General features: G+C 48.3%; 1 protein-coding gene across 1 annotated transcript; it reads right to left on the bottom strand.

The window, feature by feature from the left end:
* Nucleotides 1-1,232: 1,232 nt before the first annotated feature.
* On the bottom strand, nucleotides 1,233-16,923 carry oxa1l (OXA1L mitochondrial inner membrane protein). The gene is made up of 10 exons (XM_073029452.1): nucleotides 16,845-16,923; nucleotides 12,656-12,790; nucleotides 11,781-12,081; nucleotides 11,303-11,446; nucleotides 10,790-10,875; nucleotides 9,390-9,554; nucleotides 8,911-9,015; nucleotides 2,359-2,521; nucleotides 2,045-2,125; nucleotides 1,233-1,433 (listed from the first exon to the last, which is right to left on the bottom strand). The coding sequence occupies exons 1-10, from the start codon at nucleotides 16,893-16,895 to the stop codon at nucleotides 1,318-1,320; spliced, it is 1,347 nt and encodes a 448-aa protein (XP_072885553.1). The 5' UTR covers nucleotides 16,896-16,923; the 3' UTR covers nucleotides 1,233-1,317.
* Nucleotides 16,924-18,333: the final 1,410 nt, after the last annotated feature.

Here is an 18,333-nt window from a genome sequence, read left to right as displayed (position 1 = left end):
GATTGGAATGAACAGTCAACTTTTCTGTCCGGGACCCTTCATCAGAACATTTTCTGTTTTCTACTGAAATAGAAACCAAGTTGTCCAATTTTATTGATATTCTGTATTAGTATTGTCCAACCAGACTGCCTGAACATTGACTACTCTAACTCCAGGCAACCACTCCCAGCTCCCTCTCCCCAACACCTGCCTTTAGTTTCCCCTCGTGCCTCTTCTTAATCCTCAAAACCTGCCCAACACCTCATTCCCTTTATTCCACGGTCTACTGCCCTCTCCAATCTTCAGCTCTTTACCTCTTCCACATATTGCCGCTCTTGGCCCAAAACATTGACTGTTTATTCCCTCTCCCACAAATGCTGCCTACCGAGTTCCTCTAGCACTTTTTTTTTGCATGATTGCTCAAGATTTCCAGTATCTGCAGACCTTCTTTTGTCTTGTCTCCACTCTCCCAGTGAGTTTACCACCCCAAAAGTCAGACAGATGAACTCTATGATGTGCACGTTCTTTCTCTCATAAGGAAAGCAAAACTACACAAAATAATCAGATAAGGTCCCACCAAAGTCCTGTATAATGGCAGTAAGTCCCACTTCTGCACTCCAATCATTCCTGCTCCCGTGCCCAGAGAAACACTGCTCCCGTCCCACCCTGCTTGCATACAGCAAGTCCCAGATCACTCCTGCCATCAGGAGGCAAGGTGGTTTGCCACACCTTAGTGCCAGAGGTCCAGCTCTGATCCCAACACCTGCCACAGCCTCTGTGGAGTCTGTATGTTTTGTCCTGTGACTGTGGAGAGAATCCTCCCAGGCACCCCAGGCTTCTCTCATATCCTCGGTCACCATACCGATGAGTCACCTGGGGCGGGTGTGGGCAGCTGCGATGTAGAATCTGGGAGGGGAAGTGGTTGAAATATGCATTGAATGGGTCACAGGAAAAGGTTATCCATTCATCGCCCCATCCCCCATGAAGAGAAATGGGACCTATCAATCTCCCGCTCACCAACCTGCCCTACACTGTGAGAGAAGAGAGCTCGCCATCTCCCCCTCCCCAACCCACACTGGCAGAGATGGGACTTCTGAAGGCAGAGACAAGAGGAGGTGTGAATGCTGGCTCCCTGGATCCCGACGCTCCCCCCACACAGAGGGCTTCCTGAGAGACCGCATTCCCTGGACAAGATGCCTTCGATCTGATCAGGACGATCACATGCCCGCCTGTCGCACACACACTGCTGCATGTCTCATAAACATCCTTTAATAATGTCAGTAATCTGCGTGTGTCCAGGACATCAGTCCGTGCCTGTCCCCATGGGAGGGGACCCTTCTACCCGATCGTGTCCTGCCAGGGTCTGTGTTTCTGCTCGCTGTTGCTCCCCACACGGGAAGCTCCCACCTCCTTCGACTGCAGGGGGTTCTCGGTGAACGTCTGCCGCAATGGTCCTGCAGATAACAGGAAAATCCGGTCAAGATCCAGCCGCGGGATTTGGGTGGGAAAACACATCACCTGCACTCCCACGGCGAATACTGGAACCTCATCCTGTTCCGGGAGTGATGGACAGGCAGAGGGAGATACATGCTGTGACTGATCACAAATGTTTGTGATGGGATGGTGCAGGAGGAACTCTGACTTCAGGAGTGTGTGCCATGTCAGCGTGGAGGGTGCCTCACTGTGTCCGACCCCAGAAGCATGTGACGGGAACTTCACTGTGTGAGACCATGGGTGTGTGCAACGGAGCAGTGCGGAGGGAGCTTCACACTGACTCTGACCACTGGCATGTGTGACGGGACGGAGTGGAGGTAGTCTCTCTATTCCTGACCCTGGGAATATGTGCCGTGACTGTGTGGAGAAAGCCTGTCTCTATCTGAGCCCAGAAATATGTGATGGAATGGTGTGGCGGGAGCTCCAGACTACGTGACCATGGATGCGTGTGACAGAACAGCGTGGAAGGAGATTCACACTGTGACTCTGGGTGTGATGGACGGTGTGGAGGGATCTCACTAGCGAGCTGGGGAAGGAGTGGGGTGCAGGGCTGATGCAATTTCACACACACCTTTGGCTGCCAGGTCCAAGTGCTGTTTGATCCGACGTTCCCTCTCTGCCAACTGCTGAGCTGCCTGGGCGTTCTTCCAGCCTGGATAACAAATGGAACACAACTGACTCCATCCTGGAGGATCAGAGGTTTGTGCAGGGGGGGTGGGTGGAGAGTGTCACAGCAGGGAGGGGCATGCGGTGTAGTAGGGTGGAGGGAGGGAATGGCGTGTGAGGGAGGAGGAGGAGCAGTGAAGAAGGAGGGGTCCGTGTTCATTGGGGGTAGTGTGTCTGCACGATTCTCCCGGCATCCCCTTCTTCCCCTGCCGCACCCACCTGACTTCATGCTCTTTATGAATCCCTCCTGTTTGGGCAGCAGCGAGGGATCATGCCTGATCCTGTCTGGGATCTGCAGTTTCTGGCGCACGGCCGGGATCCGCAGGAATCCCACCTGGAGCAGCGAGAAGGTGTTGGAGGCAAGCCAGTAGGTGAACACGGCCTGAGGAGGTAAAGAGTAACAGTGGGCTGAACTTCAACAACAATACTGACAGGAACCACTGACATGCAATTTAAAATTTCATGGAATAGGTCAAAGATAATAAACCTGACTCCGAAAGGAAAGATCAGAGGGTAATTAGGATGACAGTAGATTAGGTGGGAATCTGGTTGGCAGGGAGCACTTGAGCCTGTTTCTGTGCTAGGAAACCTGGAGAAACTAGCACAACTTTACTTAGCTACGGGGTTCAGAACTGCTCACAATACTCCAAAAATGGTCTGAACAAACCCTTAGCTTAGACCGTGTAGTCTATATGAATGTTTTATTTTACCTTTGCATATACACAGTACATAAAACCTCAGCATTACATTTATAATTGTAATCCTCTAGAAATGAATGCTAACATTCCCGTACGCACGTCTTATCATTTAAATGCCAGTGTCGTATCTGCTTCACCATCACCACTGATAGCACATACTGGCCACCGACTGCTCCCCGTGTAAAAAACAAATATCTCCACTTAAACATCCCCCTCTTCTCCCAGTCATATGCTCTCTAGTACTTTACGTGTCCATCCCGGGAAATCGACTTCAATGATGTCAACTATCTATCCTATCTCGTTATTTTGATAAACTTCTGGCAGCTTCCCCCCCACAGAGACAGCAACACAAGTTTATCCAGCCTCTCCTGAAATGCTCTTTTCAAACGTGCTTCTCTTTTAAAAAAAAAGCATCACCTTGATAGGACTTTTTTCCCCCGGATGCGACAAACCAATTTGTACATCTTGGCTATCTGTGCTTTATTAGGCTGCGGGGACTGTGGGGCGGACAGAGGGGGATGACTGGAGATCACAAAGGGCTTGGAAGGATCATCTGCAGATTTAGTCTCCTGTGCCCGAAAGAGTCACAAAAGTGATTCCAGAAAGGCAGAATTTGTACTGTACGGACAGATTGAGTTAGATTGGACACTACTTGCTGGTGTTGTATACATAAAATGCTGGAGGAACTCAGTAGACAGCATTTATGGATGGAAACCAACAGTCGACGGTTCGGGCCAAGACCTGCCGTTCGGACTGGAAACAAAGGAGGCAGGATCCAGAACAAGGCGGCAGGGGTTGGGGAGAGGACAAGCTGACAAGTGACAGCTGATAGACCAGGTGAGAGGGACAGTAGCTAAGGGTAGGTTAGGGAGAGGAGGACAGGCTGACAGGTGATAGGTGAGACCAGGAGAAGGAGACGGGGAAAGAAAAAAGTGTGGGGGGTGAAGTTAGAGAAATCAGTGTTGATACCATTAGGTTGAGCACTAACCAGACTCCTCCAGCCTGAAGTTTAGCTCAATCTAGGAGCAGATTACAGATGACTTGCTGGAGTTTACAGGAATGACAGATATTCCCAGTGCAATGTGGAAGGGATTAACAGCACTGAATCCAGACTGCTGCTTCCTGCAGAAAGTGTCCTGAAGCAGACAGTAGAACATTAGTGTGCAGGAAACACTGAAGCAAGAGGAACGGTTGAGCCAACTAGGGCTTTTCTCATTGGAGAGACAGAGAATGAAAGGAGACGATAGAGCATAGATAGACTGAACAGCCAGCAAATTTCTCTCAGGGTAGCACTGGCTAATACTGGTTTTGATCGAGCGACGACTGCACAAGCACATGGATGCCAGTGACTTAGACCAGCTCGAAGAGGTTAAAAGGAGACAGATTTGCAGAGCAGGCGTCAGAGAAAAGGCAGACAGAGTAGGAGAGCTTTGGCTCAACAGGGCTTCGGCGAGGTAGGTTACCTGTGTAGATGGGAAATAGGAAGTATGTGTTGTTATATACCATTGGGGTTCATTTTTTCTGTGGACTGTCACTTTGAAATGACGAGAGAATGAGACCGACTTTTGGACACTGTTAGATTTCTACGGACTACAAAATTGCTTGGTTACCATGGTGAGAGAGGTGGAGTTATTTGATGAACAATGAATGTTTACATTTTTTCTACTGTTTGTTTTGAATATACAAGGACAGTCACAGACACACAGTCAGAGTCAAGATGGCTTCGGTCAATGGAAGACACCAGTGAGTCGGTCGCTGGTTTAAACTTTCAGTAGCGCAAAGGGGTGAGTTGAGATCAATCCAGAGTATTGAAAAATGACCCTCACAAGTTGATGCAACAAGAAGTTTGCAGAGAGGATTAAGAAAAACCCCAAAACATTCTATAAGTATGTGACGAGCAAGAGGATAAGGTGTGAGAGAATAGGACCAATCAAGTGTGACAGTGGAAAAGTCCGTATGGAGCCGGAGGAGATAGCAGAGATACTTAATGAATACTTTGCTTCAGTGTTCACTACAGAAAAGGATCTTGGTGCTTGTAGGGATGATGTACAGCGGACTGAAAAGATTGAGCATATAGACATTAAGAGGATATGCTGGAGCTTCCGGAAAGCATCATTGTATAAGTCTCCAAGACCGGAACAAATGTACCCCAGGCTACTGTGAGAGGTGAGGGAGGAGATTGCTGAGCCTCTGGCAATGATCCTTACATCTTCAATGGGGACAGGAGAGGTTCCAGAGGATTGGAGGGTTGCAGGTGTTGTTCCCTTATTCAAGAAAGGGTGTAGAGATAGCCTGGGAAATTATAGACCAGTGAGTCTTACTTCAGTGGTTGGAAAGCTGATGGAAAAGATCCTGAGAGGCAGGATTTATGAACATTTGGAAAAGCATAATATGATTAGGAATAGTCAGCATGACTTTGTCAAAGACAGGTTGTGCCTTACGAGCCTGATTCAATTGTTTTGAGGATGTGACTAAACACATTGAAGGTAGAGCAGTAGATGTAGTGTAGTGTATATGGATTTCAGTAAGGCACTTGAGAAGGTAAGGAGGCGTGTGATCCTTGCTTTGTGGATCCAGAAGTGGCTTGTTCACAAAACACAAAGAGTGGTTGTAGACGGGTCATATTCTGGATGGAAATCCATGACCAGGGTGTGCCTCTGGGACCCCTTCTCTTCATCATTTTTATAAATGACCTGGATGCGGAAGTGGAAGGATAGGTTAATAAATTTGCTGATGATACAAAGGTTGAGGGTGTTGTGGAGGGCTGTCAAGAGGTTACAGCCGGACATCGATAGGATACAAAATTGGGCTGAGAAGTGGCAGATAGAGTTCAACCCAGATAAGTATGAGGTGGTTCATTTTGGTAAGTCAAAAATGATGGCAGTATACAGTATTAATGGTAAGACTCTTGGCAGCGGGATCTTGGGGTCCGAGTCCATAGGACACTCAAAGCTGCTGTGCTGGTTGACTCTATGGTTAAGAAGGCATACAGTACATTGGCCTTCATCAATCATGTGATAGAGTTTAAGAGCCGAGAGGTAATGTTACAGCTATACAGGGCCATGGTCAGACCCCACTTGGGAGTACTGTGCTCAGTTCTGGTCACCTCACTACAGGAAGGATGTGGAAACTATAGAGAGGGTGCAGAGGAGATTTACAAGGATGTGGCCTGGATTGGGGAGCATGCCTTATGAGAATAGGTTGAGTGAACTTGGCCTTTTCTCCTTGGAATGTCGTAGGAGGAGAGGTGACCTGATAGAGGTGTACAAGCTGATGAGGCATTGATCGTGTGGATAGTCAGAGGCTTTTTCCCGGGGCTGGAATGGCTAACATGAGAAGGCACAGTTTTAAGGTGCTTTAAAGTGGGTACAGAGGAGATGTCAGGGGTAAGTTTTTTTTTATGCAGAGAGTGGTGAGTGAGTGGAATAGGCTGTCGGCAATGGTAGTGGAGGCAGACACGATAGGGTCTTTTAAGAGACTCCTGGATAGGTACATGGAGCTTAGAAAAAGAGGGCTATGGGTAACCCTAGGTAATTTCTAAAGTTCATACATGTTCGGCACAGCATTGTGGGCTGAAGGTCCTTTATTGTGCTGTAGGTTTTCCATGTTTCTGTGTTTCTAATACCCGAGGACATCTGTTTAAGGTCAGCAGATGAAAATTTGGGGGATACGTAAGAGATAGATTCTTGGAGAATGGTTGATGCCTAGAATGTACTGACGAAGTTGTTGGGAGAGGCTGATACACGAGGAACATTTAAGATATTCTTAGATCTACATATGATGTAAGAAAAATGGATGGTTATAGATTATGTGGCAGGGAAGGTCTAGATTGATCATGGCATAGATTTATATAGGTCGCACAAACATTGTGATCAACGAGCCCGGAATGTCCTCTGAAATTTCTCTACATCTTTAAAATTATTTAGTTCAGGGGATTGTGGATGTTCGACCATTTACTGTACTCAAGGCTGAGAAGCATTAAGGCCAAGTTAAAATGTCCCGGTGTAACGTGTTCCTGACAGTGAGAGTCACGGAAAAGTCTAACAAGTCAGAAAACACACAAAAACATATAAAAATCATGCCAAATTGCATAAATGGATCACACTTAGAAGTCACAATCATGAAGTTCAAGTTTAATTAATGTTCAACCATTCATAAATACAGCCAAACAAAACAGCGTTCCTCCAGGACCAAGATGCAAAACACACACAGCACAGGGCACACACAGAACATTCAAAACAGCAAACAAATGTACAATAATGTAATCATATAGACCATCCCCCAGTGACATGTCCCGCAAATTGACGATGAGGTTCTTGACACATACAAGCGTATCCACACAATCCAACTTGTCATTCCACTGATCGAAGACTAGAGGGCAGCACCCTCCAGTGTTGAGCAAAATGGTATCGATGTAGGCCCTTCAGCTCAACCAGCCCATGCCGATTGTTGTCCCCTCCCAGGTAGTCCCAATTTCCAGTATTACCACATATCACTACAACCATGTGCTTCCTAAATACTGTTGTACCTGCTTCAACAACTCTCTCACTTCCACATATCCATGACCCTCTGCATGTGAAACATTGCACTTAAATCCTTTATAAATCTTTACCCTCTCACCCTAAACCCTTACCCTGAATAAAAGACTGTTACTGTCCACTTAAACATAAGAAAATCTGCAGATGCTGGAAATTCAAGCAACACTCACAAAATGCTGGTGGAACGCAGAAGGCCAGGCAACATCTATAGGAAGAGGTACAGTCGACGTTTCGGGCCAAGACCCTTTGTCAGGACCCCCGAGTCCTGAGGAAGGGTCTCGCCCCAAAACATCGATTGTACTTCTTCCTACAGATGCTGCCTGGCGTGCTGTGTTCCACCAGCATTTTGTGTGTGTTACTGTCCACTTAATCTATGTCTCTCATAATTTTAAGCATTTCTAGAAGGTCGCCCTCTCATTATGCTCAGTTCCAAGTAATTAAGATCCTGCCTGGCCAACCTCTCCCTTATATAACTCAGGCTTTCCACTACTGGGAACATCCTCAAATCCTTTCTGCGCTTTCTGCTTGAAGCTCACCTTTCCTCTAACAGGGTGACCAGAACTTCAAGTGCGGCCTCACCAGCTACATTGACACCCGCAACATAATGCCCCGACTCAAAGCCCTGCCTGATGAAGGTCAGTGTGCTAAACACCTTTCTCTCCACCTTGACTACCTGCAGCACACACAGCTTTCAACTTACAAGCTTGTACTCCTCGATCACTCTGTCCCATTACACTCCCTGGTGCTCTACCGTTCACAGGCAAAGTGGCGTGCCAATAACAATAGTGGATATTCCTGGTTAGCACATTGCAGGAAGAATGCGGTAGCAACGGGAACCGAGAGCATGCAGAAGAGATTCAATGCCTGGAAATGGAGATTCAGGCCTGGAGTTATAAAGGGGCACAACCGAGAGCATCCTGACTGGCAGTGTCACTGCCTGGTATGGGAACTGTACTTCCCTCAATTGCAGGACTCTGCAAAGTGTAGTACGGACAGCCCAGTGTATCTGTGGATGAGAACTTCCCAGTATTCAGGACATTTACAAAGACAGGTGTGTAAGAAGGGCCCAAGGGATCATTGGGGACCTGAGTCACCTCAAACCACAAACTATTCTGGCTGCTACCATCCGGGAAATGGTTCAGCAGCATTAAAGCCAGGACCAACAGGCTTCAGGGCAGCTTCTTCCACTAGGCCACCAGACAGATTAATTCAAGCTGATACAATTGTATTTCAATGTTATATTGGCCATCATATTGTAATACTATTTATTACAAATTACTCTAATTTGCACTTTGCACATTCAGATGGAGATAACATAAAGATTTTTACTCATGTATGTAAAGGATGTAAGTAATAAAGTCAATTCATTCAATAAGGATAGGGTGAGGAGCAAACATTTTTGGACTATGAGGAGGAGAGATAGGGTAGAGTCGACTTTTCCTTTGGCGGGGAAGTCGGGAACCAAAGGATACATATAAATAAAGGCAAACGCCACATCCCAGAGCAAGGGGACGGTCTGGCAGAGCAGCACTCACCGTGGGGAAGGAGATGGTGAAGGGCAGGATAACCAGCGGCATGATCCTGAAGACGGCCTTCATGGTCCGAAGATTGGGATTGTCCACTCCTGACTCGGCACCCAGCTGGTGGGAGAGGGGAGGGGAGGGGACAAAAGGGAAGGGAGGGTGTCCAGGATGTTAAAAAAAAACAGGTTACTCAATCATTGTCAACTCTCCAACTGGGCAGTGTACGCAGGGGTGTGGCAAGGGCCACCATGCGAGGGGGCATCAAGTAATTGGAGGGGTATGGGTATGGAGAAGGCGAGGGGCAATAGAGTTGCGCAAGGCCGTTTATACCTGGTGTGTGACACTGGCCAGGAACAGGGCCAGGGTTTGAAGCCAGGGCGGAGAGGGAGCAGAGGAAAGAGGTCAAATTGGGTCTGGGTGGTAGGCAGGGAACAGGCCAACCCAATCGAATGGCACGGGGGTTGTGGCTGGGAGGACGGGACCTCAGTTACCTCCAGGATGGCCCACATGGAGCCAGTGACGAGCACAGGCAGCAGGTAAAAGGGATCGCTCAAGGTGAGGTCAGGGAACCACCAGAGGCCCCCATGCTGCATGCTAGGAACGGGCAGGTAGGCCATCTGCCTCAGGGCTATGAAGAAAGAGATGAAGATCGGGGCCTGTGGGTAGAACAGAGGAAAAAAGATTGATGGTGACAGGGCATCCTGTCCCAGATTTCCTGCCCCAACCCTCCCACCGCCAATCCCCAACACCCACCCCAAAACCCCTTCTCCCCGTCTGCCTGAATACCCTACTGCTATGCCCCGTCACTCCAGTCAGTCCTCAATACTTTCCCACAAATCCCTTCACTCTGGCCCAATCCTCCTCCGGTCGGCCCAAACCACTTCCCTCATACTAGTCCAACTCCAACATCCATCTCATACACCACCACCCCAACTCCAGTCCACCCTCTCCCACCCCCTTCACACAGGCATGTCCACACATTCTCCCCCCAATCTGTACATACCCCACACTAGATCTGTCCCCAACACCCCACCCAGCTAACCTCTCATTCCGGTCCATCCGCAACAACCTCCCCTGACACCCTAACTCTTGTCCATCCACAACCCTGCTCACTTTGTACATACCCCACACTAAATCTCCCCTCATTACCCTACCCAGCTAACCTCTCATTCCAATCCATCCCCAACAACTTCTGCCCCCCCCCCCCCCCAAACATCTCATTCTGGCCCATACCCAGCATCTTGCCTTCTCCCTTTCTCACTCCAATCTGCCCCCCACACCCACCCTACACATTCCAGTTCACTCCAAGAGCATTCAATCTGGTCTGCCCCCAACACGCACCCCTACCCCTGCCCAACTCCCTCATACAGGTCCATCTCCCACACACACCCTCCAAACCCCCCTCAACCAATCTGTTCCAACATGCATCCCCCACCGCCCCTCACTCCAGTTCATCCCGAACACCCAACTTCACCATCCCCTAATACCTTCCCCCCTCACCCCCATCCCCTCACTCCAGTCGTTCCCAACAACTGCCCCATCCCTTCTCACTGTTTTGACTCCAACACCATCCCTCCTCTCTCTGGTGTGTGCCCAACCCCCACCCCACCCCTTCTCACTCCGGCCCATTCCCACAAACTTCCTTCCCCCACCCAATCTGTCTCCAACACCTCACCCACTCGTCCATCTCAAACACAATCCATCTCCTTTGATCCTGGGCCCATCATCAAAACACTCTCCTCCCAACATCAGGGAACAAGAATCAGGATATCCTGACCACAGTCCCATCTGGCCCCTCAACCAGGCCTATCCGACCACGCCCTGCCTCGCCCTCTCACCCGAGACCCACCCTCTGCACTCATTAACACAAGGCAGCGGAACAGCCACTGACCTGGACCAGAGGCACCAAGAAGCCCCGGAGAGGGTTAACATCGTGTTTCTTCTGGAACATCATCAGGTCCGAGTACGCCTTAGCAACTGGGGGAAGCGGGAGGGGAAGGAGGAGTGAGAAAGAAGTAGACAGGGAGGAGATGGAGGGGGAGAGGAAGCAAGAGACCATGAAAGGGAGGGGAAGAGAAGACGAAAGGGTTAAAAAACAATGGGGAGGTAAGATGAAGGTCCGAAGGTAGTGGTGGAGTGGGGTAAAGGGGTTTTCAATATCAAATGGAATAAACCTATACTCTCATTCCTAGCCCTGTCCACCTCAAACAGGCTCAGGCACGTCCTGAAGTTTGAGAAGCAGCAGCAATCCTACTGTACCAGGGACAAAAATACTCCCTCCACAACAGCCTATTCAATAGGATACAGACAGAGAGCAAGCACAGGTCGCCAAACGGACGGGCGGTCCCGGCTCACGACCCAGCGCGTGGGGGCAGCGGGCGAGGGCAGGCGGTCAGACACTCACATTCGAACTTGTTGCCGCTGGCTTTGGCTTCATTCATCTTGTTGGTGAGCTTGGTCATGGCTGGGAGGTGGTTGTTGAGCTTGGCAGCTTCCCGCTGACCCTTCACAATGACCGGGAAGACCATGGTTCGGGCCATCACAGTCCCTGCAGCGAAAGGAAGAGGTAGAGTCAGCCAAAGCGTATCCGAAACCCAAGGAATATGGGAAGAGGAGTAGCCAGGAATGGGGGAGTGGTGGGGAGGGGATGGGAGCTGGCAGCTGCAGGGTAGGGGGACGTGAGGATTGTGGAGATGATGGGGAACAGGAAACAGAAGAGGGAGAGGGTTGTAGGAGGTAAAGGGAGGGTGCTGAGGAGGGAGGCAGAACAGTGATCGGCATTATAGACATTGGGCAAGTGTGCAGTAGTATAATGTGGGAGGCACAGGCGATGTAGGAAGGAATGTGCGCAGCGCTGCCCTCTGCCCCACTCCTGCCCTCACCAGCCACAATTGCCCCCCACCAGGGCAGCCCCACATCCAAATGCAGGAACTCGAGGATGTTTTGGATCAGGCCGACGGGCGTATATCCTCCCAGACCCAGCTCGCTGAGTCCGGCCTCCCGCAGCACCTCGCTGGCTGATTGGACCACTTCCACCGAGGGGGCCAGGGCCTCAGCGGATTGGACGACTCCCCCAGAGTGTGCCAGGGCCTCGGCCGATTGGACGACTCCCCCAGAGGCAGTACTGGTTCCTGTTGACTGGACGATCTCATTTGCTGAGGCTAATCCAAGGGACGACGGCGGCTGTAGACACAGATCACAGACCATGAGGTTAATCTCTCTCCCGACATTCCTGACCATCCACGTCTGTCTTCTCCACCTGCATACCGAACTGCTCCCCATTGTCAATCCTTCAGATCCCACCCTCCTCCCTTGTGACCACCCCCTCCACATCACACAACCCTCTTCATCTGTGAGCTCCTGCCCCTACCCCCACCTGTAACCCCAGCCAACCCCAATACTTCCCCCATCTGTGTAGCCCACTCTTAACCCCACACTCCTCTGTATCATTGCAACCTTCTATCCCTTTCCAGACTCTATCACTCCACCAGTATTATACCCCTCCTTGACTCTGTAACTCCCTCTGACTTCAGCACCCCTCCCCATTTGTGCTGGGGACATTCTTTGGCCTGCGACATACACCTGCAACCACCACTGGACCATACACCATTCCCTGTCTTCATAACCCCCTACACGCAACTACCCCCAGAGCCCCAGCAGACTGCACACCCCTCCAGTGCTCACAGCTCTCTATTTCCCAGCTAACACTCCTCCTTCCACCACACCATCCCTTGTGAAACCTTTGGTCTCTCTGTACCTCTGTGCTTCTGTGCCGCACTGGAGTTGCTGTCAGCAAGAAGCAGGTGCCCTGGTGCTGGGCAGGGACACACCGTGGAGTCAGGGTGAAGGCTGTCTTCCGCACGCCCATCATCTGGGCCCAGGACCTCTGCATCTGCAACAGGAGAGACGTACAAGATGGAATATAAAAAGTGCAAGAAAATACTTAAGAAAGAAATCAGGAGGGCTAAAAGAAGACATTAGGTTGCTTTGGCAGTCAAGGTGAAGGATAATTCTAAGAGCTTCTACAGGTACAGTGGCATGAAGAAGTTTGGGTACCCCTGGTCAAAATTTCTGTTACTGTGAATAGCTAAGTGAGTAAACGATGACCTGATTTTCAAAAGGCATAAAGTTAAAGATGACACATTTCTTTAATACTTTAAGCATGATTACTTTTTTTTATTTCCATCTTTTACAGGTTCAAAATAACAAGAAAAGGAAAAGGGCCCGAAGCAAAATTTTGGGCACCCTACCTGGTCAGTGCATATTAACACCCACTTTGGCCAGTATCACAGCTTGTAAATGCTTTCTGTAGCCAGTTAAGAGTCTTTTAATTCTTGTTTGGAGGATTTTCACCCATTCTTCCTTGCAAAAGGCTTCTACTTCTGTGAGATTCTTGGGCTGTCCCGTATGCACTGCTCTTTTGAGGTCTATCCACAGATTTTCGATGATGTTTAGATCAGGGGACTGTGAGGGTCATGGCAAAACCTTCAGTTTGCACCTCTTGAGGTAGTCCATTGTGCATTTTGAGGTGTGTTTAGGATCATTATCCTGTTGTAGAAGCCATCCTCTTTTCATCTTCAGCTTTTTTTTATATAGACGGTGTGATGTTTGCTTCCAGAATTTGCTGGTATTTAATTGAATTCATTCTTCCTTCTACCGGTGAAATGTTCCCCAAGCTACTAGCTGCATCACAAGCCCAAAGCATGACCCCTGTGCTTAACAGTTGGAGAGGTGTTCTTTTCATGAAATTCTGCACCTTATTTTCTCCAAACATATCTTTGCTCATTACATCCAAAAAGTTTTATTTTAACTTCATCAGCCCATAGGACTTGTTTCCAAAATGTATCAGGCTTGTTTAGATGTTCCTTTACAAACTTCTAATGCTGTATTTTGTGGTGTAGATGCAAAAAAGGTTTTCTTCTGATGACTCTTCCATGAAGGTCATATTTGTGCAGGTGTTGCTGCACAGTAGAACAGTGCACCACCACTCCAGAGTCTGCTAAATCTTCCTGGTCATTTGCAGTCAAACGGGGATTTTGATTTGCCTTTCTAGCAATCCTATGAGCAGTTCTCTCAGAAAGTTTTCTTGCTCTTCCAGACCTCAACTTGACATCCACCATTCCTGTAAACTGCCATTTCTTAATTACATTACGAAATAAGGAAACAGCTACCTGAAAATGCTTTGCTATCTTCTTAAAGCCTTCTCCTGCTTTGTGGGCATCATTTATTTTCATATTCCGAGTGCTAGGCAGCTGCTGATTGTTGGGAAAAGGTTTGAGGAGTCAGGGTATTTATAAAGCTTTGAAATTTGCATCACCTGGCCTTACCTAATGATGAATATGAACAAGCCATAGCCCTAACAAGCTAATTAAGGTCTGAGACCTTGGTAAAAGTTATCTGAGAGCTCAAATCTCTTGGGGTTCCCAAACTTTTGCACGGTGTTCCTTTCCTTTTTTCCACTCTAAAATTGTACAAAAGAAAAATAATACACTAATTTTGCTTAAAACATTGAAAAGAATGTTTCATCTTTAACTTTATGACTTTTGGAGATCAGTTCTTCTTCTACTCACTTAAATATTCACAGTAACAGAAATTTTGACTGGGGTGCCCAAACTTTTGCATGCCACTATATATTAAGAGCAAAAGGGATAAAATTGGGCCTCTTGAAGATCAGAGTGGTTGGCTATGTATGGAACCAAAAGAAATGGGAGAGATCTTAAATGGGTTTTTTGCATCTGTATTTACGAAGGAAACTGGCAAGGAGTCTATGGAAATAAGGCAAACAAGTAGTGAGGTCATGGAACCTATACAGATTAAAGAGGTGGAGGTGCTTGCTGTCTTGAGGCATATCAGAGTAGATAAATCCCCAGGACCTGACAGAGTATTTCCTTGGACCTTGAAGGAGAGTAGTGTTGAAATTGCAGGGGCCTTGGCAGATATATTTAAAATGTCAGTATCCATGGGTGAGGTGCCGGAGGATTGGAGGATAGCCCATGTTGTTCCGTTGATTAAAAAAGGATCTCAAAGTAAACCGGGAAATATAGGCCAGTAAGTTTGACGTCAGTAGTAGGTAAATTATTGGAAGGAGTACTAAGAGATAGGATCTACAAGTATTTGGATAGACAGGGACTTATTAGGGAGAGCCACCATGGCTTTGTGTGTGGTAGGTCATGTTTAACTAATCTATTAGAGTTTTTCGAGGTTACCAGGAAACCTGATGAAGGGAAGATAGTGGATGTTGTCTACATGGACTTCAGTAAGGCCTTTGACAAGGTCCCGCATGGGAGGTTAGTTAGGAAGATTCAGTCAGTAGGTATACATGGTGAGGTAGTAAATTGGATTAGACATTGGCTCAGTGGGAGAAGTCAGAGAGTGGTAGTGCAGAATTGCTTCTCTGAGTGGAGGCCTGTGACTAGTGGTGTGCCACAGGGATCAGTGCTGGGTCCATTTTTATTTGTCATCTATATCAATGATCCGGATAATAATGTGGTAAATTGGATCAGAAAATTTGCTGATGATACAAAGACTGGAGGTGTAGTGGACAGTGAGGAAGGTTTTCAAAGCTTGCAGCGGGATTTGGCCCAGCTGGAAAAATGGGCTGAAAAATGGCAGATGGAGTTTAATGCAGACAAGTGAGAGGTATTGCACTTTGGAAGGACAAACCAAGGTAGAGCACACAAGGTAAATGGTAGGATACTGAGGAATGCAGTAGAAAAGAGGGATCTGGGAATACAGATACATAATTCCCTCAAAGTGGCATCACAGGTAGATAGGGTAGTAAAGAGAGCTTTCGGCACATTGGCCTTCATAAATCAAGGTACTGAGTATAACAATTGGAATGTTATGGTGAGGTTGTATAAGACATTGGTGAGGCCAAATTTGGAGTATTGTGTGCAGTTTTGGTCACCTAATTACAGGAAGGATATTATTAAGGTTGAAAGAGTGCAGAGAAGGTTTACAAGGATGTTACTGGGACTTGTGAAACTGAGTTACAGAGGAAGGTTGAATATGTTAGGACTTTATTCCCTGGAGCATAGAAGAATGAGAGGAGATTTGATAGAGGTGTATAAAATTATGATGGGTATAGATAGAGTGAATGCAAGCAGGCTTTTTCCACTTAGGCCGGAGGAGAAAAAAAACAGAGCACATGGGTTAAGGGTGAAAAGGGAAAAGTTTAAAGGGAACATTAGGGGTGGGGTGGGGGGCTTCTTCACACAGAGAGTGGTGGGAATGTGGAATGAGCTGCCAGTAGAAGTGGTGAATGCAGGCTCACTTTTAACATTTAAGAAAAACTTGGGACAGGTACATGGATGACTGGGGTGTGGAGGGATAAGGTGCAGGTGCAGATCAGTGGGACTAGGCAGAAAAATGGTATGCCACAGCCAAGAAGGGCAAAAAGGCCTGTTTTTGTGCTGTAATGTTCTATGGTTCTAAGAGATGGGAAGCTGTGAAAGAGACTAGCGTTATACCAATCACAAACTGCGTCAGGGCATAGCAAACTCCCATAACACCAGAGGCCATAGCCTAAACAGACATCCCACGATCTATCCTGTGCTTTGAGAACTGTCTGTGAGGTCTGACCCTATTCCCTCGCTGAGACCCCTGATGTTGACTCTGAGCTCTGAGCACTGCCAATGACTTCTGACTTGGCAGTGATCACGGAACTGGGACCCCTCCCTGACTAGGTTCTGACACTGACCTCCAGTTTGTCACCGCTCCTCAAACTGTGATCACTCCGCAGGCTCTGAATACTCCCTGGGCTGTGACTCCCACCCACCCTGACCTCTGAGCCCTGCCGTTAACCCCGGCTGACCTCTCCCTTGGTGGCAACCAACACAGGGCTCCGCTCCCCTCCCCAGCCCGAGTCCATAGAGGCAGGAAGCCACTCCGTCGCCACAATCCCCGCCACACCGAGACCTTAATCCCACGTTATTCCACTCAGTTACCAGTCTCTGGCTCCATGTCCGCCCCGCCGTCGCCGCCGCCATCTTTGACATGCAGGGCGCACGCGCAGGAGCGGAGGGCGCGGGGTGCCAGTGACGTCACTACGCCTCGATTCGGCGCAGATCCGTTCGACTGAACCAAATCAAAATCAGATTTACTACCATTGACGTATGTCATGAATCGTTGTTGTGCGGCAGCAGTAGAGTGTAATACATAGAAAGAACTATAAATTATATAACATTATATATACAATATATATTCTGGGACTGGAGGACCTTATAAGGAAAGATTGAATAGGTTAGGACTTTATTGCAGGGAATGTAGCAGATTGAGGGGAGATTTGATAGAGGTATTCAAAATTATGAGGGGTTTGGATAGGGTAAATGCAAGCAGGCTTTATCCACTGAGTTTGTGTGGGACTCCAAATAGATGTCACGGGTTAAGGGTGGAAGGTGAAAAGTTTAAGGAGAACATGAGGTGAAACTTATTCATTCCGAAGGTCGTGACAGTGTGGGACGAGCTGCCAGCACATGGGGTGCATGCGAGCTTGATGTCAACGTTTAAGAGAAGTTTGGATCGATACGTGGATGGTAGGGGCATGGAGGGCAATGGTCACGGTGCAGGTCGATGTGACCAGGCAGTTTGTGGTTCGGCACAAACGAGATGGACAGAAAGGTCCGTTTCTGTGTTGTGCTTCTCTGTAACTCTAAAATAGTGCAAAAGAGTGAGGTGTTGTTCAGGCACCTTATCTGATGGCGAAGAGGATGGAACTGTTCATAAAACTTTTGTGAATGCATCCTGTGTTAGTAATGAGAAGAAGGTATATCCCAGACGGTGAGAATCTTTCATGGTGCTTGCCGCCTTCTTAAGGAATCGCCTTTGGAGGATGAATAACCTCGTCGAAAGTCGGGAGGTTTGTGCGCATGATGGAGCTCGCTAGCTGAATCTACAACTCTCCGCAGCTTTTTCCGACCCTGTGCATTGGTGCCTCCACCTTTCATCTGAAACCATAGCAACGATAATCTCCGCCGCCGAGATGCGAAGATGCTCAACAGCCGTGACGTAACAATGTGTCCGGCCAGTAACGTAACAAATTTCCCAGACATGACGTAAGAATGCACGCCCTTCAGCACGCCCCTCCCACAGAGCGGCTTTCCCTCTCCTACTGACCCCCCCCCCCCCCCCCCCATTCATTCCCTGGGAACTCCACGCCTTTCAATTCATCCTCTCGCCCATTCTCATTCCGCGCCAATGTCTCTTATTATTCATCGCCAGCGACCCGCCCTTCCCATTCAGCCCAACGGAATCACCCCTTCCCATTCATCGACAGCAAACCCCAAAGCTTCCCATTTATTCCTTTCCCCTTCCCATTCATTACCGAGTCTCGCTCTTTCCAGTCATCCCCAGCAGACTGTGAACATTCCATTCATTCCCAATAGACCCACCTCTTCTACTGATTCCCGACAGAATTCCCACTCATTTGCAATTCTC

This window comes from Hemitrygon akajei, chromosome 25 (genome assembly GCF_048418815.1).
Source record: "Hemitrygon akajei chromosome 25, sHemAka1.3, whole genome shotgun sequence".
Taxonomy (NCBI): Eukaryota; Metazoa; Chordata; class Chondrichthyes; order Myliobatiformes; family Dasyatidae; genus Hemitrygon; species Hemitrygon akajei.
Note: the sequence above shows the minus strand (reverse complement) of the source record. Positions and strands in the feature narration are given on the sequence as shown.